This window comes from Rhodamnia argentea, chromosome 11 (genome assembly GCF_020921035.1).
Source record: "Rhodamnia argentea isolate NSW1041297 chromosome 11, ASM2092103v1, whole genome shotgun sequence".
Taxonomy (NCBI): domain Eukaryota; kingdom Viridiplantae; phylum Streptophyta; class Magnoliopsida; order Myrtales; family Myrtaceae; genus Rhodamnia; species Rhodamnia argentea.
Genome location: NC_063160.1, coordinates 23,260,284 through 23,288,202, shown reverse-complemented (window position 1 = coordinate 23,288,202; position 27,919 = coordinate 23,260,284). Strand labels below are relative to the sequence as shown.

The 27,919-nt window shown below is 42.3% G+C and overlaps 4 protein-coding genes across 6 annotated transcripts; 2 read left to right on the top strand and 2 right to left on the bottom strand.

Annotated features, from left to right (window-relative positions):
* Window positions 1-1,518: 1,518 nt before the first annotated feature.
* Window positions 1,519-9,017, top strand: LOC115751107 (protein TPLATE). 2 transcript variants are annotated; one of them, XM_030688826.2, is made up of 7 exons: window positions 1,520-2,851; window positions 3,464-4,060; window positions 5,334-5,701; window positions 5,815-6,118; window positions 6,773-6,895; window positions 7,323-7,778; window positions 8,149-9,017. In XM_030688826.2, the coding sequence occupies exons 1-7, from the start codon at window positions 1,730-1,732 to the stop codon at window positions 8,692-8,694; spliced, it is 3,516 nt and encodes a 1,171-aa protein (XP_030544686.1). In that variant the 5' UTR covers window positions 1,520-1,729; the 3' UTR covers window positions 8,695-9,017. The 2 variants fall into 2 exon arrangements, with proteins under 2 accessions (XP_048128138.1, XP_030544686.1); XM_048272181.1 differs by lacking the exon at window positions 7,323-7,778 and having other exon boundaries at window positions 1,519-2,851.
* A 901-nt stretch (window positions 9,018-9,918) lies between these two features.
* On the bottom strand, window positions 9,919-14,911 carry LOC115751159 (COP9 signalosome complex subunit 3). Its single transcript, XM_030688909.2, has 11 exons — window positions 14,718-14,911; window positions 14,051-14,166; window positions 13,707-13,953; window positions 12,800-12,857; window positions 12,617-12,706; window positions 12,332-12,397; window positions 11,359-11,448; window positions 11,101-11,259; window positions 10,887-11,008; window positions 10,319-10,391; window positions 9,919-10,254 (listed from the first exon to the last, which is right to left on the bottom strand). Exons 1-11 carry the CDS (start codon window positions 14,900-14,902, stop codon window positions 10,186-10,188), a joined length of 1,275 nt encoding a protein of 424 aa, XP_030544769.1. The 5' UTR covers window positions 14,903-14,911; the 3' UTR covers window positions 9,919-10,185.
* A 1,410-nt stretch (window positions 14,912-16,321) lies between these two features.
* On the top strand, window positions 16,322-18,898 carry LOC115751153 (ribosome-recycling factor). Of its 2 annotated transcripts, XM_048272514.1 has the most exons (9): window positions 16,322-16,607; window positions 16,723-16,866; window positions 16,953-17,068; window positions 17,234-17,325; window positions 17,458-17,479; window positions 17,554-17,622; window positions 18,496-18,564; window positions 18,636-18,722; window positions 18,753-18,898. In XM_048272514.1, the coding sequence occupies exons 1-8, from the start codon at window positions 16,403-16,405 to the stop codon at window positions 18,714-18,716; spliced, it is 798 nt and encodes a 265-aa protein (XP_048128471.1). In that variant the 5' UTR covers window positions 16,322-16,402; the 3' UTR covers window positions 18,717-18,722; window positions 18,753-18,898. The 2 variants fall into 2 exon arrangements, with proteins under 2 accessions (XP_048128471.1, XP_030544760.1); XM_030688900.2 differs by having other exon boundaries at window positions 18,636-18,898.
* Window positions 18,899-19,015: 117 nt separating this feature from the next.
* On the bottom strand, window positions 19,016-23,802 carry LOC115751152 (ankyrin-3). The gene is made up of 4 exons (XM_030688898.2): window positions 23,272-23,802; window positions 21,458-21,733; window positions 20,851-20,988; window positions 19,016-20,687 (listed from the first exon to the last, which is right to left on the bottom strand). Exons 1-4 carry the CDS (start codon window positions 23,632-23,634, stop codon window positions 19,137-19,139), a joined length of 2,328 nt encoding a protein of 775 aa, XP_030544758.1. The 5' UTR covers window positions 23,635-23,802; the 3' UTR covers window positions 19,016-19,136.
* Window positions 23,803-27,919: the final 4,117 nt, after the last annotated feature.

Sequence of the window (27,919 nt, the reverse complement as noted above, 5' to 3'; positions counted from 1 at the left end):
ATTTCAAAAATTGAGAAACAGATTCGGACGAATAGATTTCAAGAGGTGAAATCTGAAACTTGAAACCTAAAAATATGTATTTATGTGTTTTGTTGTTCTAAGTATTTGCGTGATCTCGCAATACTCCACGACGTCCGATGATGAGCATAATCTCAAATCCTTAGTTTGAGATTCTATCCCGATGATATCCATGAGCAAAGTTTTACTTCGCTAACGTTTCATATTTTTCACGTGTCTAAATAAACCGTAGCAACAAATGGTAGTTATTAGAGGCGGTAGTTTAATACAACTCTCAAATTAAGAATACAGGTAGAATCTAAATATACCTTTGGAGGTAAGTTCCAAGGTATACAATTATAGATTCCCAAAACTTGAGAACCGGTTTCCGACGGGCATGTTTCAAGTGAAATCTGGAAATAATATGAAATTACTCACCCCTAACATATCAAACCAAATTTGAAATTGTGCCCAGCATTAAGAAATTTTCAAGTTTGAAAAATTACTTGTCATAATATAACTAAGATAATGAGTTCAATTCCCGCAAAGTTTCATTCATCGAAGCAAATGATTTTTGGCACCATGTAATACTAGAATTTTGGAGTGTCTTGTATGTTTTTACAAAGTAGGCAAGAATTTATTGAATTAATGGTTGGATCCGTGGTGAAATTTGCGACTTTTTAAGGGAAGTTTTTAAAAAAGGGTCAAAAGTATATTCATTTTATCAAATAAGGGCATGAAGTAGTCTCAGTTTCAAATAAGGGTCTAAAATACTCATATTATCTCAAATAAGAACCTAAAGTGGGTATTATTTCAAATAAGGGTCCGAAGTGACCTCATCGATCTTAAAAAAAGGGTCCGAATCCCTAGTTAGCAGGGGCATTTTAGTCATTTAATAACTTATTTATTATTTTCCTTTTTTGATTTTTTTAAAAAATAAATAAATTGAAAAAAAAAAATGAAAACGCAAGTGGGAGGGCAACCCCTCTTACCTGTGGCGGTTGCCCCAACCCTAATGGGCGGGCAGGTCGCTAGGGCCAACGTGCCCTCGCAAGAGCAGGGAGAGGGCTCGGACCGTCTCCTAGATTTGGGCGAGGGTTACCGGCCCTCGCCTAGATCCGGGGGATGACCGCAGCCCTCGGCTAGTCTAGAGTGACAGCTAGGGGTCATCGACCCTCACCGAGGCTCCGGCGACCCCGCCGGCCAAAGCCGCCACCCCACCATTCCAATGAGGTGAGGCCCTTATTTAAAACGGTCATGGCCACTTTAGGCCCTTGTTTGAGGCAATGAGGGCATTTTAAGCCCTTATTTAATATGAGGATCACTTCAAGCCCCTATTTGGAATTTTTCCACTTTTTAATGGTTTATAAAGAAGTGAAATTGCAGCTTGCAAGACCTGATCACCGGGTCGGGTTTGGTCACCAATATCTGGGCCAAAAATACGGGCCTTCAACTGTACACCACACTCTGCTCCATTTTTTAAAACCCGATACCGGAACGATCGGTAAAGCCCACGAAAGGCTAGCATCACCGTCTCCGATCTCTCTCTCTCTCTCTCTCTGTGCTGATGATACGAAGCGAAAACTCCCTTCCGTTTCCGCCTCCTCCGATCACCAATACCCGACGCGAGCGTCAATTGCAGCGCCGCTCATGCTCCCGGTCTTCGATCTCGTACTGTAATCTCTGCGCTTGTTCACAGTGAATGCGGCGCTGAATCGTACGCTGAACGACGATGGACATCCTCTTCGCTCAGATCCAAGCCGACCTCCGCTCCAACGACGCCCTCCGCCAGTCCGGCGCCCTCCTCCAGGCGCTTCAGCAGTCCGCCGCCGGCCGTGACATCTCCGTCATCGCCAAGTCCGCCGTCGAGGAGATCGTCGCCTCCCCTGCCTCCGCCGTGTGCAAGAAGCTCGCCTTCGACCTCATCCGATCCACCCGCCTCACAGCCGACCTCTGGGAGACCGTCTGCACCGGCATCCGCACCGACCTCGACTTCCCCGACCCCGATGTCACCGCCGCCGCCCTGTCCATCCTCGCCGCCATCCCCTCCCACCACCTATCCAGGCTCATCACCAGCTTCCACAAGGAGATCAACAGCTGCTTCGACTCTCACAGCGACAATCTCCGCTTCTCCATCACTGAGACTCTGGGTTGTATCTTGGCGCGCGATGATTTGGTTACGCTATGCGAGAATAATGTGAGTTTGCTCGATAGGGTTTCCAATTGGTGGGCGCGGATCGGGCAGAACATGCTTGACCAGGCCGATACCGTTTCTAAAGTAGCGTTTGAATCGGTCGGTAGGCTTTTTCACGAGTTTGATAACAAGAGGATGAGTCGATTGGCGGGTGATAAGTTAGTTGATAGTGAGAACTCGCTGGCAATTCGGTCAAATTGGGTGTCTTCCATGGTGGATTTTGTGTGGAAGAAGCGCAATGCTTTGATGGCGAGATCGTTGGTTTTGCCTGTCGAGAGCTTCAGGGCTACAGTCTTCCCTATAGTGTATGCTGTCAAGGCGGTGGCGTCCGGTTCAATCGAGATTGTGAGGAAGCTTTCGAAGAGTAATGCAAATGCAAGTTTGATTGACTTGAATAATGCGGAGAGATTGGTGGGTGTTTCGGATGTTGTTTCGCACCTGGCACCCTTTCTGGCTTCTTCCTTGGATCCGGCATTGATTTTTGAGGTTGGTATTAACATGTTGTATCTGGCTGATGTACCTGGTGGGAAGCCAGAGTGGGCTTCACAATCAATTATTGCGATCTTGACTCTGTGGGATAGACAAGAGTTTTCTTCTGCCAGAGAAAGTATTGTCAGGGCTGTCGTTACGAATCTGCACCTTCTTGACCTTCATATGCAGGTATGCGTCTGATTGCTTCATTTATTCTAAAGTACATTCATCTTTTTTAAGAAACTCTGTGCCTGAACTGATCTGCCTTTTGTTCATCATACTGTTTGATTTCACTGATGATCATTTGTGATGCAACGAAGACTATTAAGTTATGCAATTTCTTTTCATTCTGCTGTACCTAGCATAAAATACTGTCAAGCATACTTCTATGCTATGTAAGAGCTGGCTATTGGTATTGTTTTTTTTTTTCTAAGTCAAGACGAGTATGAAAATGGTATGATGCTGGGCTTACTGAGGTAGATATATGAAACTGGTTCGCAAAATGATGCGAAATACTGTTAATGGGCATTTAACTAGTGTGTCTAAGAAGAAATATTTGAATATCAATTCTTAATGTACCTATCATTATCTGGGGAAATATTATCTTATTTTAATCTACCATCACTTGCAGTGTTTGATTGGAGTCTACTTTATAGCCTTTCTAGGATCTCTATAGGATCTTCCATGTCATTGAATTTCCATGTAGTCTAACAATGAATATCTGGAATTTGTCATTAGGATGTGTGAGATAGAATTCCTCGAATGCAAACAAACTAATGTCTGTGAATTCGATGCATGAAGGTTTCTCTTTTCAAGAGGCTGCTTCTTATGGTAAGAAACTTGAGGGCAGAATCAGACCGTATGCATGCCATGGCCTGCATCTGTCGAACCGCTCTTTGTGTTGACCTTTTTGCCAAGGAAAGCGTTCGAAGGGGTCAAAAACCTCTACCTGGAACTGATATTGCTTCCCTTTTTGAAGATGCAAGGATAAAGGATGATCTCAATAGTGTTACTAGTAAAAGCTTATTTAGGGAGGAACTAGTTGCATCACTGGTTGAAAGTTGCTTTCAGTTGTCATTACCATTGCCTGAACAAAAGAACACTGGCATGGAGAGCAGGGTCATTGGAGCCTTGGCATATGGAACTGGTTATGGTGCACTTAATTGGACGGAGCCTGCTTTGGAGGTGGTGGAAGTCTGTAGGCCTTGCGTCAAGTGGGACTGTGATGGTCGGACCTATGCAATCGACTGCTATTTGAAATTGCTTGTTAGACTCTGTTATATATACGATACAAGGGGTGGTGTTAAAAGAGTCAAAGACGGTGCTTCTCAAGATCAAATTCTAAATGAGACCAGACTGCAGAAATTGCAACGTGAGCTAGTGAAAGACTTGCGTGAGGTATGTACGAAACTCTCACGAGACCAAAGATGTGCTAAAGATCTTGCAATAGATAGTTCAAATATGATTTGTAATGCTCACTGTTTCGGAAATGTATTTCTTTGACTTTGAAATCAAACGTGATTATTGGATATTAATTTCATGTCAGGATGTCTCCAGGCTGAAGATCATGACTTATTTCTTAAAATAGTTTGCCTGCAGATGATTTAGTTTTCACTTCTCAGGGGGGTTTTTAACCTTGAAATTTCCATATGGCTTCTACTTTAAGGTTTGCCGCTGACTAAGTGCATAGAAAAACTAAATTGCCAAATGCCAGGCTATGGGTGCTTATGTTTTGTGCATATACCTGGTGGGGAACTTAATGCACGGAATAAAAAAATTATTCATGAAGCATAATGCAGAAATTGGAGGTATACATGGCTTCCTAGCTTTTACCTTTCCAAGACAAGTAATTTTACTGCTGTATTAGAGGCTTATATGAAGCTAGAATATATCATAAAGGCAGAAAACACAAAATTTAGAAAAGGCTACCTAAAGTGGCTGGCGATATGCAACACAATGGGAAACTATGTAATAAGACCTAGGCTTGCCACAATGAAGCTGTTAGTTCTGCGATGTGGAGAGGCTTACATGACAATGTAGTCGTTACTTTCAGGTTGTTCACTAGATCCATGACAGGATGTGATCCTTTTGTCTTAAAACTGGTTGGCATTCTTGACATAGGGTCATATTCTAGTTTCAGCATTGTTCCTATCTAAATAACGAAATTTTGTTTCAGCATTCTTGACCACACTCTTGAAACAAAGCTTGAACATTACTTGGATGCTTGTTAACACCCTTTAGCTAAAGCAGTGTGCTCAATGGAGAGATTATTTTGGTCATGTGCTCTTATATTTAATCAGCTGGACTTGAAATTCTTGTCTTGCACTTGCATGAAGTTCTTCAGTTTATGTGAAGATTGGACTGTTGTCTAATCAGTAGTCAACTGCCCGGGGACTAATGTATACTTCTTGTCTGGTAATTTCTCAATATTAAGCTGCAGAATTGAATTTTAGTGCACAAATTACTCCTGGTGATTCTCCTATCTTGGTGGAGAGTCTCAACCGTTGTATAAAGTGGTTTTATTTTGTTTTGTTTTGCAATGTTTCATCTAATGCAATACTTGTTCTATCATTTTGGTTGCGGGAAAATTAAGGCCTTTTATCTTTCCTATTTTCACTCTCTTTCCAGAGACATGTAAAAAGAAAACCTCACATATCCATCTATGCCACAGGTGAATACCCCCAGAATTTGTGCTCGTCTTATTTGGGCCATTGCTGAACACATAGATTTGGAAGGTCTGGATCCACTTTTAGCCGATGATCCTGATGATCCACTTAACATAATCATATCAAACATCCACAAGGTCTTGTTCATGTTCAACATGGATGCATCTGCAGAAGCATCAAATAGACTTCAAGATGTTCAGGCAGTTCTTTTGTCTGTTCAAAGGTTGGGATCTCGTAATGCCAGGGCAGGACAACTACTAATTAAAGAGCTTGAAGAGTTCAGAAACAATAGTTTGGCTGATTCTGTGAATAAACACCAATGCCGCTTGATATTACAGAGAATTAAGTATGTCACCAGCCATCCAGACAATAGGTAAGGTTGACAATCTTCGATTCCTTTCAAAAATTTCTAGCTTGTCGCGGATCTTGTCTTTGTTATCAAATTATTTTTGTGCATATTTAGGGTCAAATATATGCCTCTTTCAGGTGGGCTGGAGTCAGCGAAGCCCGAGGTGATTACCCGTTTAGCCATCATAAGCTAACTGTTCAGTTCTATGAAGCTGCTGCTGCTCAGGACCGAAAGTTAGAAGGATTAGTTCATAAGGCTATCTTGGAACTTTGGAGGCCGCAACCAAGTGAACTAACCTTACTGCTGACCAAGGGAATTGACTCTACCTCACTTAAGGTTCCACCAACTGCAATTACTTTGACTGGAAGCAGTGATCCTTGCTACGTGGAAGCATATCATTTGGCAGACTCGGGTGATGGGAAGATCACTTTACATTTAAAGGTGCATTCTGGTTTTAGTTGGTGTGCATTTGGTGCCTAAGTTGTGGTTGCCAGACTACATACTGTGAGATAATAACTCCTGTAAATGTTTGATTGCATTTTTCTAAGCAGGATAAGAACATGTTATTTGTCCTACATTGGCAAAAGAATGAAAGATGGCAATAGTGGCTATAAAACTCGGGGATGAATTGTTAATCAATCTATCATGCTCTTCCTAGCACCTGAAATTGAGACTGTTGTGCTCACACTGATATGGGGTGAGGGTACCTTACTGCAGGACCAAAACCTAACTCATCTTCCAAGTCACATGAATGTAGCTTTTGGCATCACTATCATTCTCTGCTGGGTTTTATGTCACTGCATGGCAGTGTAATTTCGCAACTTTATATTCTGTTGATTTAGACAGCCAGCAAAGTTACTACAATGCTTTATTTATTTCTGCTCATGCTTACTGAAGATAGAGAGCATTTCTATGTTCAGTTGTCTTAGCAGATATGTAACATGGGTGTTCATCAGCCTCAATTTTATTAGAAGATAGAAACACCTTGGAATCAATGCATTTCTTTTCATTAGTTTTACACTGCTCCTGATTGTTAACTCTTCTATAATCCCAGTTGTGAAGGAATATCATGCTAATTTGACGGAGTTATTTCAGGTGTTGAATCTAACTGAACTTGAACTGAACCGGGTTGACATTAGAGTTGGATTATCTGGTGCGCTGTACTACATGGATGGGTCTCCGCAGGCTGTTCGGCAATTGCGCAATCTTGTTTCGCAGGTCCCTTTTCATATACCCTATATTTTAGATCCCTTCATTTGTGGTTACTGGTTTCCTATTATAGGTCCATACTGACTGCATGTGTTTGAAATTTTAATTGCTAATCCATGAGCTGGAGAATGTTATGTTGAATTAAGTCTTCCATCAATTATTATGGTAGAGGTAATGTCTTATCATTATGGGAGAAGAGAACTTGAGAAAACAAATGTCCTCTTTCTTGGTCTTTTAGCCTGGTCTGTATAGTTATCCCCAGTTGCAAAATCAGTTTTATTTTCTATTTCTGGAGTTCCCGTGTGAAAAGATTTGCTATATAGATTATCCATAAAAGAAAAAGATTGGCTGTATAAAGTAGGCAGTTGGGTATTATTTACTGTCAGACGGTACATGTAAATCAATTATTACTTTAATCTTGGTGATCTATTCCCAGGATCCAGTTCTCTGTAGTGTGACAGTGGGTGTCTCTCAGTTTGAGAGAAGTGCCCTATGGGTTCAAGTTTTATACTACCCCTTTTATGGAAGTGGTGCTGCTGGTGATTATGACGGTGATTATGCTGAAGAGGATCCACAGATTGTCAGGCAGAAGCGAAGTCTAAGGCCAGAACTAGGTGAACCTGTAATTTTGAGGTGTCAGCCTTACAAAATTCCTCTGACGGAGCTTCTATTGCCTCATAAAATTTCACCTGTTGAATTTTTCCGTCTCTGGCCTAGTTTACCAGCTATTGTAGAGTTAACCGGTACTTATACCTACGAGGGAAGTGGATTTAAAGCAACAGCTGCACAGCAGTATGGGGCTTCTCCTTTCTTGAGTGGCCTGAAGTCATTGTCTTCCAAGCCTTTCCACAGAGTTTGCTCACACATCATCCGCACGGTGGCAGGCTTTCAGGTAGGATATTAGACTTATTACTTACCATTTCTCTCTCTCTCTCTCTCTCTCTCTGTGGAACAATTGCCATTTAAGCTGGTAGGTTGAAAATTTATGTGCAATTATAGATGCCATTCATCTTTGATCTTTATTGTTGATTATCCTGGAGTAAATTTGAGACCAAAACCATGTACAAACGCATGAATTATTGTAATAGGAAATTTTGAAAGTGATGCCTCTATATGTGCCAAATTGAGATTGTTGTAGTTTTGTTAGACGTCTGGATAAGTTGGTACATAAGTTGTGATGTCTCTGCGCTCAGTATTGTCTGAACCCCTAGCCACTGTCTAGTTATTCTAACATTAAGTTGCTACTATGATATTTGACACAGCTTTGCTTCGCTGCAAAAACTTGGTATGGAGGCTTCTTGGGCATGATGGTTTTTGGAGCCAGTGAAGTGAGCAGAAATGTGGACCTGGGCGACGAGACAACTACTATGATGTGCAAGTTTGTTGTCCGAGCTTCTGATGCATCAATTACGAAGGTCATAGAATCCGATCTTCAGGGCTGGTTGGACGACCTTACTGATGGGGGTGTTGAGTATATGCCTGAAGATGAAGTGAAAGTGGCTGCTGCCGAGAAGCTTAGGATATCGATGGAAAGGATAGCTTTGTTAAAGGCAGCCCAGCCTCCTCCCAAGACTCCAAAATCCGATGATGAAGAGGAAGAAGATGAGGATGAAGATGAGGAAGAAGTGGAAGACGAAGGGAAAAGGAAGAAAAAGAAGGAAAAGAAGAAAGACGCGGAGAAGGAAGAACCTAAGGGACCTGCAACCCTCTCAAAGTTGACCGCGGAGGAAGTCGAGCATATGGCTCTTCAAGCGGCTGTTCTACAGGAGTGGCACATGTTGTGTAAAGATAGCACCAAGGTTAATTGATTTGCTTTTTCTTAGAAGGTTTTGATTTTTTGTTTTTCTCGTATTAATCTTATCCCTACTATTCAGTGGGTTTGCAATGGGGGGATGACTTGATTAGTGACAGATTTACCCTTTTTTCCCCGAGTTGGGTGTTTGTGAAAGAGGTGGCGGTTGCTAGGAGGAAGATTTTGTTGTACATCTTTGTAGCAGTACCATTAGTCTGTTGTTCATTCAGACGATCAACAATGAACTCGTCCATTCTTTTGGAGATTTTTATCCTGTAGAAGTCCCAGAACATCTATGGGGACTCCTGTATAATATGGAAAGTTTCTGTTTTTTTTTTCCTTGCTGACCAGAAGAGTTTCGCATTTGCAAACTGTCCAAACGGCGGCCTTTGTGTGAAAGATGAATTCTTTTGCCCAAGATTTCGATTTTAAAGCTTAATATCCTTAGCTCGAATAGCCATGATAAGGCTCAATCGATGCGCTTCACGCATTATCAGCTTCGAAGACTTGCCATTCTTCTTGGATAAGTTTGTGGATGGATGACATGGGGCAAGGGCATTTTGTTCTGTGAGATGCAGTGCTGGTTTATAGACCTTGCATGTAAACTTTGGCTATGGACCGACCATTCTGAGAAATGAACCGGATGATGACACCCAAGACGCAGTTAAGTAGTATCGAGCCAAAAGTTCTGACAACTGCACCTCTCCTTGAATCAACAATTCTGTTGACTGCTATTTACTAATCGTCTCCTCTTCATTCCCCAAAAACGTCTGGCGAATGAATTCCGCCATTCTCGCCATCCATTAGTTCACGCACCAAAGACTGCCGTCGTAGATATACACGTGCATGCCACATGACCCATTTCTAGGTTATTAACCGAAGGCCAATGTTCGCAAGCAGGTCTGTTGTTCCTCCGAACTCCAAGGATCGAGAAAAAAGTAAGCTGTTTTCTGGGGTTCATTTACCCTGGAAATTGTTTGAGGAAATTGGAATGTAACAACAGCACTCATGGGAACAACTATTGGATTGATAAGCAGATTCCTGAAAGGGAAAAAGAAGAGAGGGATTTCAAGAGAAGGAAAACGAATTTATTCCTGAGCCAAAGCTCCCATACATTAGATTAGCTCCCATTAGGAAGATGCTGAGAGCATCTATTTTCCTCATTCTTGCCTATTTTCAGGAAAACGAGAAAAAATTTCTTTGTCCACCGCAACGTTCCACATGGAAAGTCGGACAGTGCTTCAACCAAAAACCTGTTTTTCTTCAACCAAATGGGGCCTAATTGGCACGTTACAAGTAATACCTTGAAAATTTAGTGCCGAAAAAGAACAAAACTGGGGAAAATTTTCAGCGGAGGAAACTCAACTTGCTTCTAATTTCATGACTACGAGAATTTTCATTACAGATATCCGCTTCTTCTATCTCAATCACAAGCAAATTGAGCCGGTGGAACAATGGGAGGTTGATTTTCTAACGGAATTAACATTTCCGTCCCATATGCATATCTTCAGATAGGAAATTTCTGGGGAACTGTATCGAAGTCATCAAAGTCGAATCTCTGTCGCTCCCTCCCAACCTGAGGAAACAGAACCATCAGAAACAACAGTAATTCGCCTAAAAATCTGAAAGCATGTCCTTACCTTGGTTAGGTAGAGAGGATCATATGACATTAGCTCATCCATAGCATTCAGTTTCCTGGACAGTGTCATTATCCTGACAAAATACAGATATAAGTATATTCTACTTTGAAGCCTCTGACTTTACACTGGGCGTGCAATTGTGCAAGCATCTCCATAGGAGAAAAGAGTAGAAAAAAGTTCTATCCTCTTCATAATACTAGTGGTCCAGCGATGAAATTAACCAGATCAAATAGAAATCAACACAAAACAGCAACTGACTGTTAACGTTGACCGCTACCACGGTAACAACTCCAGCAGTTGCTTAAGAGGACCTCCAATGATAAATGAGGTTTTAAGAAAGTGTAACAAGATTTTGATGGATAGAAGGTGCAACTTAACATGCTTTGACAATGTACTCATTAAAACATGGACCTGGGCAACCGTTGATCAAAATGATCACCAGGAAATGAGTCGAGCAAAAGAAACATGTGGCCATTGGAGAAAAACATAATTTGACTTCAGACAATCCTGGAGAGATGATGTGCCGTAAGAAAGGGCACAGCAGTATGTACTGTCCAAAAAACTGTACCTCCGGATTGAGGAGTCGATGTGTTCAATCATCTCGCAGGTTTTATACTGTTCAGGATCCTCCAAGAACCTAACCATTCCATCCTTCTGATTTATGGTTGCAAAGATCTCACCATCTTGAATCTAAAAATTAAACACTTATTGTTTTAGAGACAGTTTAAGAGCAATTTACTAAAAAATAGAAAAGGGAACAAATGGTCTACTATTATAAGTACCATTTGCAGAACATGCATCTCTGCCTCCTTTGGGCTACCCAATTGCACTGTGCTGGCTATATCTTGAAGTGAGAGAGTCAAGTAAGTTTGAGTCAGCCTCTGGATGTTATGCTTGTACATGGAAGATACGACTTGCTTAACCAGACCAAGATTTTTGTCCTGAAAGGAAATCATAATCATTTCTCATGTGCATAAACATGCCTTGCAATAGCTGTTGAGGCAAGTAGAGAAGAAAAGGGGCAGATGTTCAGTACTTACATTATCAAATTTCTCCCTATTTGTCTGAACATATGTCTCCAACTCCGCAATTTTACCCGAGCTATAAGTAGTCGCTAACTCTATATAGGGCTGATTAGGGCACAAGGTAAACAGAATAATAATAAGAGAAGCTGGGTTCATCATGAAGAAGAACAAAAAACGGAACAATAATCAAGAGATGCCTCAAGTACAGGATCATCAAATGAAAGGAAATGTTCAGTTGCCCTTCAGTACAAATAGAACACACATGCAGCGAGTACAGAAAGGAAACGCCTGCAGAGCAAACTGTTTTCATGGGAACTTTACCTTCTGGCTTTTCTAATTACAGGGGCTTCTGCTTCAAATTTCTGTTCAAGCTCATTAAAACTGAATGCACGATATTGTCACTAGAAACAAGCAATTTCTAATCGTGCTTCTGTGGTCACAAGCTTGAAAACATATATATCACTTAAAGCATGAATATTCCACTCGAATCTCTTTCCTAAGCAGTAGGAGAAGGTGTAAAGCAACTTTGAAAGCAATAAGGTCTTACAGCTCGTAAACACTAGGTCAACTGTTCAACAGGTGCCAAATACTAGTATTAAACTTTACAGGCAAAGTTGAAACCACCAGGTTTGATATCCTATTAGAAGTCATGTCAGTGAACAATAACCAAACTAAACATAAGCATGAATACTTTCAATACAGATTCAAAATTCTACAACATGATACTCACACAGATGTTTTCAATTAAGTCTTCAAAATTTCCAATATGCACAAAAGTTAGCTTGGACTTTGAATTGGTAAGAATGGAAATCATCAGGCAATAGGCAGTTAATCCAACAAATAAATATCCTTCGAAATAGGGAGAGAATATACGCGGTTATAAATTGTCGATTAATCTCAACTTTATTACCCACACAAAACAAAAACCATCAACATCCGAGGGACCCACTATATGCTATTAATAGATGCTTTATAGAATCTGACATACCTGGCAGAAGTTTTTTAAGTTCCTTTGAGCCGCTGAAGAAGCATACTTGGGAAGACTAGTTGAGAACTGTGAAGAAAAGTTCAAGATATCCATCATTCTCAAAAAAGAAAATTTCAGCTAGCACATACATTGTCTCCAAAACAAACCAGCACAGTATCATGGAAAGAAATACTACTGCCATAAGAAAAATATTATCGAGAGGAAAAGTAGAAAACTAAAATGCTTTAATTATCATTTAAAACAAGTTTGAACAGGATCTAAGCACACATTTAGCAGAACAAGTACCTGACCATAATGTATTAGTGAAACCAGTATGTACTTTTTATACGCTTCAACGGCAATAGCATTGATTATGTTCATTGGAGCAGTAACCACCTGGAATGTGAGATGACATCCGAAGAAAGTGGTCATAACATGGAACTGCAAAATAATTTACAAAATTTCAGTAGATGCATGTAGATAAGTTACATTGTGAAGAAGCTCCAACGCTTTTCGAAAACGCTTTTGACCTATGCATATCATACCCCTACAACCAAAGTAAATATCAATCAATATAAAATAACTGAACACACAAGACATGTTAAAAACCTATTTGCAGACAAAATGGGAAAGGATAGAATTATCAATGCAAAACATTCAAAGCTCATCCTCACAAACAAAAAGGGCAATCAATCGAGAGAAAATACTCTTCAAGTAAACAAAAAATCCAAGAATATACAAGCCAGGTTCTTCCAAAGACAATAAAACCACATCATGGGACTCGCCAAAATAACCACCCATTTGTTTTTGTGATGCATATGAAACATCAGATTTCACCGCTTCAAATTGAACATTCTATGATACACAAGGCTGATCCTGTTCACACTTTCGTTAATTCCATGGATAACCTATACAGTCAATATGCATAACATCAGATAATTTTCTCATTGGAACCTCACTTCACATTGGAAAAATTTGAGAACTGGAGAAACTAATCCTGTTCAAAGTTTATTTCTTGGTTTGTGTGGTGGACAGTATGGCCAGCCCCACATCATGGGATGATGCTTAGTTATTTCTTTGCTGTTGAAAATATTTCCTGCACGCGCCTCAAGTGCCATTTTTGGGCCTAAAGTAGAAGCTCAGACGACCATGCCACATTCTATCGTATCAGATATTACAGACACCTTTTTTCTAGCACATTTTTTCATGCAATCATTGAGAAGAAAATTTAATGGAACAACAAAAATGGAAGTAGTATTAGTAGACCTGGCACCCCAGTTTATACTTCAAACATCCATCCCATGAGCCAGATCATGGACTTAATGCACGTTACTTGAATACAAATGTGCAAAATGTACACTGGAGAAAAATAGATAAACATAGAAGCTAAGCTCACCCGTAATAACAGTATAAGAAAAGGTCCCTTGGCTGATCAATGTCAAATATATCATCCTCCAAAACGGATAGACCTATTTTATAGCTTTTGGACAATAAACAAAGAAGGAGAAATTCTGGGTGTAAGGTAGTCAAATGTTCAAAGGTAGTCTGAAGCTTTCGGACAGCTGTTCGCATCGGAGAAACACCACGTAGTGGGGATTCAATCAACAAAACATGATCCTTGAACCTTTTGCAGACAGAGACAACTGCAAGCTCAATAAGAAGAATCAATGCTGTGAGTTAGCATCCAATGTTTAACAATACAAAGCCAATTGCAGATTGTTTTGAGGTATAGATGGGTACATTTATCAGGAGCCAGACGAATCTGTTGTGCATCACAGAAATTGATAAATCTGGCAAGAATTGGAACGAGGGTAAGGGCTTGCTCTTTTGAAACTGGACCGGACGTGAAGGCCTCTCTGTTGCATATTCAGAAATATATGACACCACAATCATGTGAGTAGCAACACAAGAAGAATGTCTCGAGAAAGCATTTTCTGAGTATGCTTAAATCAGCACATTTCACCACAAATGCCACACAATCTCTACTCTTTTCCTACCCTCAATGCCTCCACAGAAGTACAATATTTTCAAATCTATAAGTGCCATCTTTGCAATAGCAGCCACTACTTCTAGCGCTTCCAAATTCACCATTTCACCAATATCTGGTAGAGAAATGAAAAATAGTAGTTCCAGCAATTATTTTAAACGAGTTTGATTTCCCAAGTATAACACCGTCCGATCCCTAGTTGGCTAACTGAGAAACTGCACAATTAAGCACATCGCGCAATCAAATCCCAATCGATACATCGTCCCAAACTCTAAGCACGAGCCTATCAAAGGCATTGACACCGAAAGGGACCGTCGAAGGATCTCCGAAACCCTAGCTAGCTCAATGCAGCGAAGTTCGACGGAATCGCGATCGTTTCAGCGGCGATGGCGGAGGAGGAGAGAGCGAACCGAGACTCACAGGATGTAGAGGTAGCCGAGGGAGTGCCTGGCGGGGTCGACCTGGTCGAGGACCGCACTGAGCATGCTCGACTCGGAGTGGAGCGCCTCATCGGCTAGCTTGAGGATGTTGTGCAGGTGAGCGATGTCCTCGACGCTGCCGGAGAGCCCTTGGATTTGGGTCACTAGGTTTTCCATCGATCCCATGCTTCGCTCTAGAGCTCAGTGTCTACGGAAGCTACGTGAAGAGTCGGAGGATCCGGCGGAATGGAAGGGAAGCGGGTGGGGGAAGAAGCGCGACTCGATTTTGGAATCGGCGGAGTCGATGAGTCATCGGGCTGAGCTAAAGAGGGGCCTTTGCCTTTGGATGTGCATTTTGCTTGAAAACGACGGCCCGTTTGGGCGACGAAAATGCTTTCCGTTTTTTTTTTTTAATACAAATAGTTGTAAAAAAAGGGAATTGCTTTTTTGGGAAAATAGCACAAGCAGTCTCCAAACTTTGGCTCGATATACGATGTATTCATTGAACTTTTAATTTGACCAATATAATCTCTTAACTTTAGCCAAACATGCAATGTGATCCTTGAACTTTCAACTTGTTTAATGTAATCTTCGAGCTTTTAGAATATGATCAACTTAGTTCTCGAACTATACGAAAATGTCAAATGAAGTCCCCGAACTTGAATCGATGGAAAGATTGCCTTGAACATCTTTCTATAATTCAAGGAGTAAGTTGAATATGTTTCAAAAGTTTAAGTACTATATTGGTCATATTAGAAATTCATGTACCGCATTGTGCATGGTTAAAATTCATAGATTATATTGGTCAAATTAAAAATTCAAGAATCACATTGTACATCGAATTAAACTTCAAGGGCCATTTGTATCATTATCTCTCTCTTTTTCTTTTTTGGTTGAAAATGTGGCAAGCATGACAACACCGACAGAGTAGAATTTCTGATCCAGAAGTGCTCCCGGAATCCGTTTGGTGATTACAAATATGATGATACAAATAAGGGAGGAGACCTTATATATACATATGTTCATGCAATTACAACAGTAGATCTCCTTTTAATATAAAGTTGAGGTTTTATCTCTCTATCTATCAACTAACTAACAGTATTAATTGCGAGAAAACTTGACAATAATGTACATTTCTTATATCGCCCCTAGGAATATTCTATAGTTTACAAGAAAGACTCGCTCGATTTCCTCGAATCGTCCTCGATCCTCTATGCATTGAAAATCTCCGGACTCTTACACGAGGGAGATTGCAACTGCAAAGTACGGGCAAGTCCGACTGCATTTTATTTTTTCTTAGACTTTTTCTTGCGAAGACGAGAAAATCGCATGAAAGAAGGTAAGACAAAATCGCATGAATTTTGCGTTGCTCCTTTATCGTAAATTTTCATAAAAGCTTTGCATATGCACATTTCATAATAGTATAATTTAATTTTGGAATCGAACGACATAAAACTATCACTTGCAAACTTATTTTATTACGAATTATCAATTGCGTCAATTGCTAATCGACTGGAAATGAATGTTTAAAGTTTGCTTGCTCGGGGATTCGAACCTCTGCCATGGATATGGACACATCGTCCCCTCCCCACTCCCAGTCAAAGCGCGAAGAAGACGACTAAACCCTGTTTCGCCATTTGCTAAAACCCTACCCAGCTCCCCTGACTCAACTTCGAATAGAGAACCATGGCCATGTGCTTGCGACGCGCACTTTCACGTCGAAGCATCCTCCTCCATCGGTGCTGCGTCAACCTCCAGAGCTGCGATTTCTCTCCCGTGGCTCGCTCCGGCGTCTTGTCCGATCCCGATCTACGGATCGGACCTCCGTCCCTCGCGCCCGCTGAATTCATCAGATTAGACGCCAGAGGCTTCGCCAAAGGCAGAAAATCAAGTAAATCCCATCTCTCTCTTCTACGCATTGAACAGCAAATGGCATCTGGGCTGGCTGGCCAACCAGGTTCGTTACTGCGAGTTGCTCATGGTTTTGTTTGGTTCGCGTGTTTTAGAGGATGATTCAGCCTCTGGTTCCGTTGATGTCGTTACGGACATTGGGCCTAGTGTTAAGGAAGCTGCCAAGTCCCAAATGGATGCTGCCATTGTGGCGTTATCGCGCGAATTAGTGAAACTTAGAACTGGAAGGGCCTCTGCTGGTTGGTTTTACTGGACTCGATGCGATCGTCAATTTCATGTTTTTTTTTCCCTAACAATCGATTACCCCGTGTGATGATTTTGCCAGGGATACTCGATCACATTATAGTGGAGACAAGTGGAGTAAAGATGCCTCTGAATAGGTTAGCGGTCGTGTCAGTGGTTGATCCGAAGACGCTGTCGGTCAATCCTTATGATCCAAATGTAATGAGCTTCTATTCCTCAGTGCAATAAGCCTGTTTGTTTTTCTGTTTGTCAATGTACTCTTTATACCATTGCATGTGATCTGGGTTTCTTTCATATCCTTGTGACTGCAACTGGAACTTTCTGCATCTGTTTGTCTAATGGATTATCCCCCCTCTCCTGCAGACAGTGAAGGAATTAGAGAAAGCTATTGTTTCTTCTCCTTTAGGATTAAATCCTCAGGTGGACGGTCAGCGTCTGATTGCCAATATTCCTCCGTAAGCCCTGTTCTGTATTTAGCTTATTTGGAATCAACAACTTATATTGATGCAAATTACAAGTTTTCTCTCTATTTGTAAGTTGTTGTATTTCAAGTTTCCTGTATTGACTTGTCATCGTTGTGTGGTTAGGTTGACAAAAGAGCATATGCAGGTAGGATATTGCTGATCTTTGTTCCGGTTAATTTCTGTTTGTTCTGGTCTGTAACAATGTTTGGCTCTGTACAGGCAATGACTAAGGTGGTTGCCAAGTCTTGTGAAGATGTTAAACAGAGTATAAGAAGGGCTCGCCAGAAGGTATTTTCTTGGATCCTTTTTATCAAGGATTGGACTATGAAGTGCATGTTGCGAAGGACTAGTCATTGTAGTGATTGATTATGAATACGAGAAATCGTGATGGTGAACTGTAGTACATCGAAGATGATATCCAGAATATATGTTTAATACAAAGTCTTCACTCCACCGTGTTTCTGGATAATGCAAGCCTCTGATCTGCTTGGAATACAATCCATTCATATTTGGGTTATTCTCATGCTTTTACTTTGAAAAAGTTCGTTGTCACCTGATCTTTAGATGCTACTTCAAAGGAGTGGGATCATTATTTTCACAAGAGAATGGAAGCTCTAAAATGTCTGCTGTTCTCATATACAAAGTCATGGGGATGTTTAGGGCAATATAAAGTTCACCTTTGGGAACATAGACTCGATTAGTGTAATTCAAGGTGCACAGACTATTGCGGAAGTCATGGTGATGCTTTTCTCAGAACGGAGTTGCTAAGTTGCATACATCAAGGAAGTTGTGGTGCTGTTTGTTTGGGCGTACTAACTTCTCGTGCAACAACATTTAGTAGTATTCTTGCAATTTGAAAGAATGGTTGCTTGCAGATTTTTGAAGGTGTGTCAGGGGCGATAATTTTACATGTAGTTCCTGATATGGTCATGTTGCAAATTGTCTTCCAATACTTCACATTTGATAGTAGGAACTGAATGTTATATTTCGAGCCTTCAAAGTGTGAAAAGAAAAGGCATTAGTTTGAGGAGGCGTTCTTGCGAAAGGCGTGCTTGTCACTTGCCCACACAACACTTACTGTAAACGGCATAGTGGTTTTTTACATAGTAAAGGTGTTTTAGTAGCCTGCGGTTGCAGTTAGCTCATTCACAAAATTTTCAGGCATTGGATACAATAAAGAAAGCTGGTTCGAGTTTCCCCAAGGATGATGCAAAGAAATTGGAGAAAGAGGTGAGTTATGGGTTCATCATCTGTATTGCAAGTCAAGCAATCATCTTATCTCCTCTTCTTTTTTTCTGCAGGTAGATGACTTGACTAAGAAGTTCGTTAAATCAGCCGAGGAGATGTGCAAAGCGAAGGAAAAGGAGATAAATTCAGGCTAAACCATCGGCTGTTAGCAATTTCTAATAGAACTCGAGAGTTCGTTCGGAGAGCAGTCACTCAAAATTACGTATAAATTGTTCCTCTGGTCGGCTGGGAATTTTGCTGTCGTCATATTCGAATGCACGGACAGAACTGGCCGTTGAGATATATTGTGGGCTGATCTGTTTTTGGCTTGATGGCACTTCGAAGAGTAATTCTATTTATTTCTCACTACGAACTGTAGTGGCGGAGCTTTAGGCGTTCACCGACATTGCATCTAGTGGTGGGACAAGGTAGACAAAAGCAAAGTTCTACCATAATGGAGCCCTTCTAATGAGAAATTATACAAGATAGGGAAACATTTACAACCACTGCAATCTGAATTTGGAATATGCATCAAGCTCCAATCCTAAAAATCTGTACATCAAGATCGTGCAGAGTCATGGTGTCCTCTGGTTGCCAAAAGTAATGTCTCTGGTAACAAGCTTTATGCCTCGGACCCAGAGTTCAGCCTCCTCCGCTCCACCCTCACAAACAAAGTGAACCTCCTTGTTCCCGGATGTCACCACCCTGAAAATCCCACGATCATCAGTGCCACCTTTCGTCAGCCTGTTTTTCTGAAAGGTCGGGCTTGGCCCGACCTCAACCTGTCGACACATTACGTTTCTGTGGCTAGATTTCCCCCACCTCAGCACTCCCGAGTTTCTGACCATCCTCACATCTTTCTGGTGCGGAGTTCCTTTACCTCCTTTGGTGTGTTTCCATACTCGAGCACCGCCCAAAACAACGTTACGGGCAAGCTCGTCCAGAATCACACTGACCGTGCCATTTACCGTGCCGCTATTTTTCCTTGCAACTGAGAGGGCGGTTTCACCTGAAGAGTTCTTGAAATCACAACGTGACCCACTTGATATCAAAAGCTGGCACATGGACATGTGACCTTCCCTTGCAGCCAACATCAGAGGAGTGTACCCGTCCGCATCTGGGATGTTGACGTCGTAACCTCTGCTCACCAGTAGTTTGACTGCATCAAGATCTCCATGCCGAGCTGCAAAATGTAAAGCGTAGAATCCCCACGCGCTGCAACTGCCCTTTTCGAGCGCAAATTCCAGCATGACCTTCTCAAACAGGTCCCTGTTCGGGTTCAGTTTAGATATGGTAATTGCAGTTTCGCCAGCTTTGTTGAATAGCTTAACATCTGCCCCAGCGTAGACCAGCAAGCCGAATGCTTCGACGTGGCCCTTGAGAGCAGCAATCATGACGGCTGAAAAGCCATTTTCATCTTGGTAGTCAAGGTTGATGGCTTCAGAACCAATGAGAGCTTTTAAGGCCTCAGTGTCACCGGCTTGGGCTGCTAATAGCAATGGGGAGAAAATAATATGATTGCTGGAATAAGGAATCTTTCCAGCTTGGGTCACATCTACTACTGCTTGTTGAAACCCAAGGGACCACCGGTTGGATCCGGCAATTGAACTCGCAGATTGACCGAATATATTGGTAAGGCCAAAATCTGCGCCAGCCATGGCCAGATTCTTAAGACACTCCCTGTGCTTATATTTTGCACAGATCATCAGAGCCGTGTCACCAGAAGCTGTCCTGGAGTTCAAGTCACAGCCAAAGTCAATTAAGCATTGAAGAATTGTTGAAAGACCAAGACGGGCAGCCAAGTGCACTGGACGAATGCCGGTTTTAACAGCCGTAACAATGGCAGTTTCTTTGTCGGCACCTGATTTTAGAAGCACATGTACAGCCCCTAAGTTGCCGCACAAGATGGCATGATGGAGGAGAGTTCTTCCATGATGACTCTTATTGTGGGATATGTGCTGGAGAAGCATGCGCAAGATAGTACCACTAGCTTCAAAATACTCCACTGCACACCAGGTGATGGGATAAGGCTCAGATAGTCCAGCACCAACTCGAAACTCTTCATCAGAAGCTTTGTCCCATGACCATGCTCCAAGTCTTACATCGACATCCGTTCTTGCACCAGCCTGTTAATGTAACCACATTATGTCATGTAATAGATGACAATCAAGAATTCTATTAATTGTACTCAAGATATGGCTACTAACTAATTCTCAGGCAAAAAGAAATAAAAGGATGCATTTGAGTGTCACGCCAATATATGGCTAGATGAACTGAAACTTGGCTTACCTGTAATAGCAGATGGACAACAGTGACCTGGCGACTAACAACAGCAGCAACAAGAGCAGTGCAGTCGATGTTTATATGCAGAGACGGCTTGGATGACTTGAGAAGAAATCGATCAGATGCACTTGGATCCACTCCACACTATCAAAAGTTCAACCGTCTCAGTCACGGTAATAGATTAATAGCACGGTACAGAAAAAATCTAAAATGGTTGTTTAGTCAAAGCCACTGCAAAGGCCTCACTGGATATGTGTTTATCTGCCAATTTATTCCAACGAAGGGCCTGCCCTTAGCAAAAGGGAAATGAAGCGCAGGTTAGCTGACATAATTCCACTGTATCTTTTTCCAGTATGTAGGATCAGTCACATGAATCTTTCTACACCATTATTGCCTTAGCTAGCAGAATATGAAAACTACTAGCAGGGGACTCAATGTGCCTTGACTTTACTGACATTATGTGGTCTAGAACACCCGGACTGTTGTTCAAATTAACGTGGGTTACCTATGGCATAGGTGAAGAAGATAAAAGGATTTACCTCTCACTACTCTACAAGTTTTCATTTTTCTATTCGGAGATAAACTCGATCATATTACTTAATATGAACTATACCTTGATGAGAGTGTCCACCACATCAGTAAACCCCCTGCAGGAAGCGGTGACAAGAGCATGCACAGCGGCATGAGGCCGAATAAGATCGGAGCCCATCAAGAGCTCCACAAGCCTTGCCCGTCCATGACAGCTCCCTTCCAACAGAGACTCCTCGCAGGCTGACTGAGTGGCCCCAGCTTTCAATAAGATCTCCAGAATCTCATGATGGCCCTCCCGTACCGCTGCGGTGGTTGCACAACCCTTGAAGAGATTCTGGTTCACATCAGCTCCTACGCTCTGTGATTGATAACAGCTAGATGTTAGCACACAGAGATAGTGAAAAGACCCAAAGAGGTGGACTTTCTATTGTTGTTTTCCTTCTTCTTCTCTTGTTTATATAGCTTATATTCGCCTGCGATATTGATGGAACGAGGAAAAAGAGCAGAGGCCCAGTATGGAAATTTTGGATTCTTCCCAGGCTACCGCATAATGGCCACTCCAAGAAAGATAAGGAGAAAAAAACAAATAACCTGATGTGATGGACAAGAGAGCTTCGAAGTGTCATTAACAGTGCATAAAAAGATCTTGAAAGAGGAGACATTGTCCCTATGCGGGCGGATTGTCGTGTGCTTCAGGATCTTCAATTGGCCAGAAGCAAATTGCATACGAGCCTCATAGACGTGGTTACAGGAACATATAGCAGCAACTTAGCAGATTTCATCTGTTTCACCGATTTTTCCGGCACAGAACACACGTGCATCCAAGCGGGTAAGCCGACAGTCAACCGACTGCAGATTACTCGCTGTAGTTAAAGATAACAATTGCTAAGAAAAAATGATCGCTGGATAGGAAACTTGTTCTAGTAGCCATTTGGTGGGTAAACCAGTTTCATACGGTAAAACATCGGACCCGACTTAAGAAAAAAAAAAAAAGATACGGAAAAGATGATAAATGCCTTCTCCTCTATCTATCCCGACAAAGAAATCCCAATATGAGGAATCAGATTTGAATCTACACCTTAAAACGCATACGGGATTACCGAAAAAAAAAATTCCTAATTTCTGTTCCACGGCCCAAAAAAAGAGAAAGACCCGACATTTAATTGCTAGGAACAAAGAGGGAAAAAGCACAAAGCGACACGAAACAACCATTCGTGATAATTAAGAACTTCGATTTCAAACATGGCGCCCGCCTTTGCTTTTCCAGCAAAAAAAAAAGAAATAAAAAACTTTGTAGTTGGTGCGGTTTTTAAGAGGATAATCTCTTAGCAAATGTCGCGGCTGAGGAGGAGATCTCGCGTTTAAGGAAAAACGGTCCGTTGACTTGCAAAGAGAAATGCAACGGATTCGAATGGGGATTTGAAATCGAGCGTGTTTGAATCCGTGCAAGCTTTGGAAATTGGCAAAACTCAATACCAGAAAGAAAAAGAAAAGAAAATCGCCATCAAAATTTGCAGAACATTTTCAAAATTACACGAAACAAACGGCTTCAGCTAAAGCTCGTGAACTCCGAAACAACATCCGCTCGAACACGAAAGAGAGGATTCAAATGGAAGAGATAAGCCAAGCAGGAGCTACATCCACCGTGCAACCGACAAAAAAGAAATTGTCAGAAGATGAGAAACGTATTGCGTGAACAACACTGAAAACTCGCTGAATGTAAAGCTAAGAAAATGAAAACGGCTTCACGGTTTAAACTTCGAACCAAAGAGTCTCAGGGTCTCGAGCTCGTGATAATGGAGAATGTGCACAGATTTTTGACGGAAAAATGCTCGAATCTAGTTCAGGCGCTGGACAGAGTTTGGGAAAAATGGAAGGAGATAGCGGAAGCGTTACCAGGAGCTTCTTCACCAGGGCCACGTTGCCGACGTGGACGGCGAGGAACAGAGCCGAGACGTCCGTCCTGAACTCCTCGTGCTCCACGCGGACCTCAGCGGCGGACTCGCCGCGCAGGACGACTTCGGCCTTCCTGGTCTTGAGGCTCACCGCCCCGACGTAGTTGACGTCGACGAGCGGGTCGGCGAGGCACTCGACGGCCGATTCCGAGTCGCCGCCGAGGGTGGCCTCCAGGAGGCGCTGCGAGACCTCCGCGGCGCAGTCGACGGGGACCACCTGCCTCCCGCTGAACGCCGGCAGCATCGCGGGCCGGGGCGGCGCCAGAGCTCCGAGCACCGTCGTCTCGCGCTTCCTCTGCAGCATCAGTGGCGTGCTCCGCGTGCGCTCCGAAATCAAAATCCCTATCGCTCGATGTGGGGGATTATGTTATGCGTAGCGCGTCTCTCCTTCGGATTTCTCTCTCTATCTCTAGAAACGCGAGCTTAGATAGAGAGAGAGAGGGGGGGGAAGCCTTCAAAAGAAGTGAGCGCCAGAATCTAGAAACGCAGCGAGAGGGAAAGGAGCGAGTGCGGTATATATCATGTTTTTATTATTATTATTATTATTATTGGAAAGAAATAGCTGAATGTATATTTAATTTTCTTTTTATGTATCGTTGGATTAATCACTTTTTGTTTCATCCTTTTGAAATTTTTAAGGATTCCTTTTTCTTTCATCCGGACAATCACTCGTTTCAGCATGAGATTGGCGGTTCGGTAATGGTTAGAAATAATTTATACGCGGGTCCCAATATTTCCCGAGCTCTCGCAATTTTAAGAATTTATACCACGGAATTCAACTCGAACGGAGCTTTTCGCGGCATTAATCCGATTTAATGAAAATCAATAGATGGTAAGTGTATCATTAGTATACCGGTGTGGAGCTCCCGATGATCAAAAAATTAATTTTGGATAAGTTTATTGCGGGTGTAATAGTCTCGAGTTTTTTATGGTAAAAACGAAATAATTTGAGATAAATTTATTACAAGTGTACCAATTTAAAATTGTTTACGGTTAAAAAATTAATTCATAATAAATTTATCATAAATATATTAATTTAGAATTTTTTATGCCTAGGCATTTTTTTATTTGGGATCAACCTAACTTAAACCCAGAGAAATTATCCTAAGGAAGCGGCCAAAGAGCAGGTGAGGTGAGGCTTTAGCGATTCCTCCTGGCTCAGCAGCGTACGCCCATAAGCAAATATCGGGAAACTCCATCGCAGAATCTGCTTTCTCTCTCTCGTTTTTCTTTATTGAGGTGGGGGCAAATTCTGATAATTTAAGAAGCAAAACCTGAGAACATGCGTATTATATAATGTTATGTCTGAACTGAACATGCCACAGTACGTACTGAGATATCTCCACATGACGATTCGGCTCTGGGAGAAAATAAATCGATTTGTCGAGGGAAAGACAGCATGAGGTATCGCGTCCGACCATGTGGAGTCACTGTAGTGTCAGAGAGGCCTCGGCTATGCTAATTGCCCGAACAGCCGGGACGACCCTGCGGACGATGATAGCATGTGGCCAAGCCTACGTGGTTATGTTGTATGGCCATGTTATGTTGATGTTGGCGCACCGCATTTCTCCTGATAGACTGCTAGCCCGGTAGCACCGATCATACAATCTCCTAATCAATAATTATTTTATGTAAAAAATACGCGGCGTTTATGTGTGAATTTACGGTTAAAATTGTATCGTTGCTAATAGTATTGTCAAGGTAACATTTTTCTTTTTGTCCTTTTTTCCCAACCTGATTTTTGGGTATTTCGCATCGCCATTATCGAGAAGATCTTTGATTTAATGCTGTCTGGAAAAATCTGAAACATCCTATTTCCCTCGAATGGTGGCATTTTAATGCTCAGATGGGGATCGCATCCGATGAGATCTTTTATGGAAAATGCCGGTCGCATATGTCGAAAGTATCGTCCCACAATGGATCTTACACCCGCAATCTCTCTACAAGTATTGATCACCTTGCCTTTCACGCGATCCCGTAATCTCAAGAGTCGATCTAGTCCGTTACAAACTTCCACCGAAAAAAACATAAATCTCTTTTGTCCCAAAAGCTAACTCACCAATCCCTTTCACAATCGATATGGGAGGCCATAAGTCGGAGGCCACTTCCACAACCGACATGAGAGGCCATTTGTTGATAACCTAGTTCATATTTGTTGATAACGTGGACTTTGACATCATTGTTGGGTGGTTTTGGGCCTCTCTCGTTTTAAAAGCTAGCTTAAAGGATGAGACTTTCTCTTACATTTATAAATCGATCACCAGCTCCTTTCACAATCGAAGTGGCATAATTTCAACAGTCCGCAATCCATATCATCAAAGACGAGCAAATATCAAAGAAGCGAGATCGCTGGGACGACAGCCATAAATGCAGAAGTACCGGTTGAGATGTACGCTTCCGATATCTAGCTAGACCGAGCACGTACGCCTCACGTGCGCCCAACTGAAGTTCCCCTTCCCAGCAAATGATGCGTCGGGGAAAATCTTGTGAGGGTCATGGAGACGATTCACCAGGTCCTGGTGGGCGCCGAGAGGGAGCACAAAGGTACTACTTGGCGCAATTTATGGTGGGGAGAGAGGCATGAATGGCGTGACATGAAAAATTAGAAGAGCGTCGAACTCGAAGGAATGGAACAAACACGAAGCGCGCGCGGCGCGATCGTCGGAGAAGGGGCCCAACAATCTCTCTCGCCAGCTAGGTATCTCGTCCTGAGCTCGGTTAGCCGGTCTCCAACCGAGTGGTTGACACGGCGGTCAAGCTCGGGCCACAAAGGGACCACATCTGTGCTAGACGATGTTTCATAGCACGGGGTGCGGGAGTTTCAATTCGACTAATCTCTATTTAAGGATACTTTAGAACTCCCTCGTAAGCCTCGACGATTGGATTATGTCGTATCCAAATCAAGCGCTCATCGGTTTTTTTTTTTTTTTACTTTTTAAATGAAGGTTTTATTTTTTCTTTTTTTACTGTGTCTGATCTGTAGATAGCCTCGACAGTATTCATAATGGTCAACAACAACAGTACTTGAGAAGCTACTTCTTCTCTTTCTGCCGGGACTCCAGTCCAGTCTTAGGCATCTTTTTGACCGTGTCGTGCCTTTGTTTGGTTTTGCCCTTTTGTCTTCCATGTTCAGAGGAGACTTCTCGTGGCTTGACGTTCAAGTTCCCGGTTTTGGCTTTTCCCAAAGTGACCGTCGTTTCATCGATTACTGCACTTATTACTTGGCCGACTCTGATCCACGACCGACCGGACTTCGCGGTCCCGGACCGACGCCGCGTGCCGAACCTATCTTGGCGATCCTCCGCTTCACACCTCGGTTCAAACTTAGGACCGGGTCCCAAGCATGCTCGTGACGGCATGACGCGTTTCGCTTCGGTCGAGCCTCCGTACGGAGTACTAAAATTGGGAATCTTTCTGGCGTGTCATCTCCACTTCATGATCAAAGTATTGATCCTTTTTGGGAAAATGACAAATAATTCGTGAACTTTAGCTCAATATGTAACGTGATTATATTGAGATGTGATTTATACTTTTCCGCGACGGAAAAACACGTGGGTCTCGCTCCACCCCGAGCGGGCAAGGGTCCAGGCGAGCCGCCTCAATGGAGGTCTCAAGAGGGCAGCGCCCCCCAAACACTAGAGGACTTTTACAATTTAAGCCCATAATTTTTCATTAGTAATTTGAGATTGTGCTTATGAATAGCTACCGCTTATATATAATCTTCTTCGCTTCTAATCGAGTGATATAATGAGAGATGCGATGTGCTACTTATTGTAGAATCTTGTACTAGATGTAACCCTAATTTAAAGATGAACCAGAATAAAATCTCGTATCTCAATTTTCTCTTTCTCGCTTATTTTACTTCGTTATGTTTGTGCGCCGATTCTAACGGGTTCATAAACTTATGCCTAATGTGTAATGTTGCTCATAAACTTTTAAGTTGTTCATTATGATTCTAAACTTTTATTACATGCTCGTTTTAGTCTCTGAACTATAAAAATAAGGTTTAATAAATAACGTCCACGATCTCATCTACTAATCATCCGGTCAACGACTAAGCCTGTCCATGCAATCGAGATTCTCGAAATTGTTGACCCACTACTGCGGTCCCAAAACGGGTGGAAATCCTCAACAACAAGAAGCAAAAGGCCAAAACGTATTGGAATCCTGGCGAGGCTTGTCTAACCATACTTAGGCTTTTGATTTCGCTTAAGATTGCGACCTTAATCTTATTCTCTTGTACTTGTTCGTGTCCCCCCCAACAACCGATGTCGTTCCTTGGATCTTCATGGCCTGGTCGTACGCAAATCAAAACCCCGAGGATTAGTTTAATCGGGTCACATCACCTCAAAATCCAAGTCGAATATCTTCACGACTTCTTTCGGCCGCGTTCTCCCCGCGGCTCTGATGCAGATATAGCATCCCTCCGTCTTGGATTTTGCCTCTTGTAATTTATCGGGACCTGATTAACTACGTCGGTAGCTTCACGGATCGAGTCATGCCGCGAGTCGAGACCCGCGAATCGATACCCCGATAAGTAGATCGAACGTTACTTTACTCGCGCTTGAGAATGGAAGGAACGAATGCTC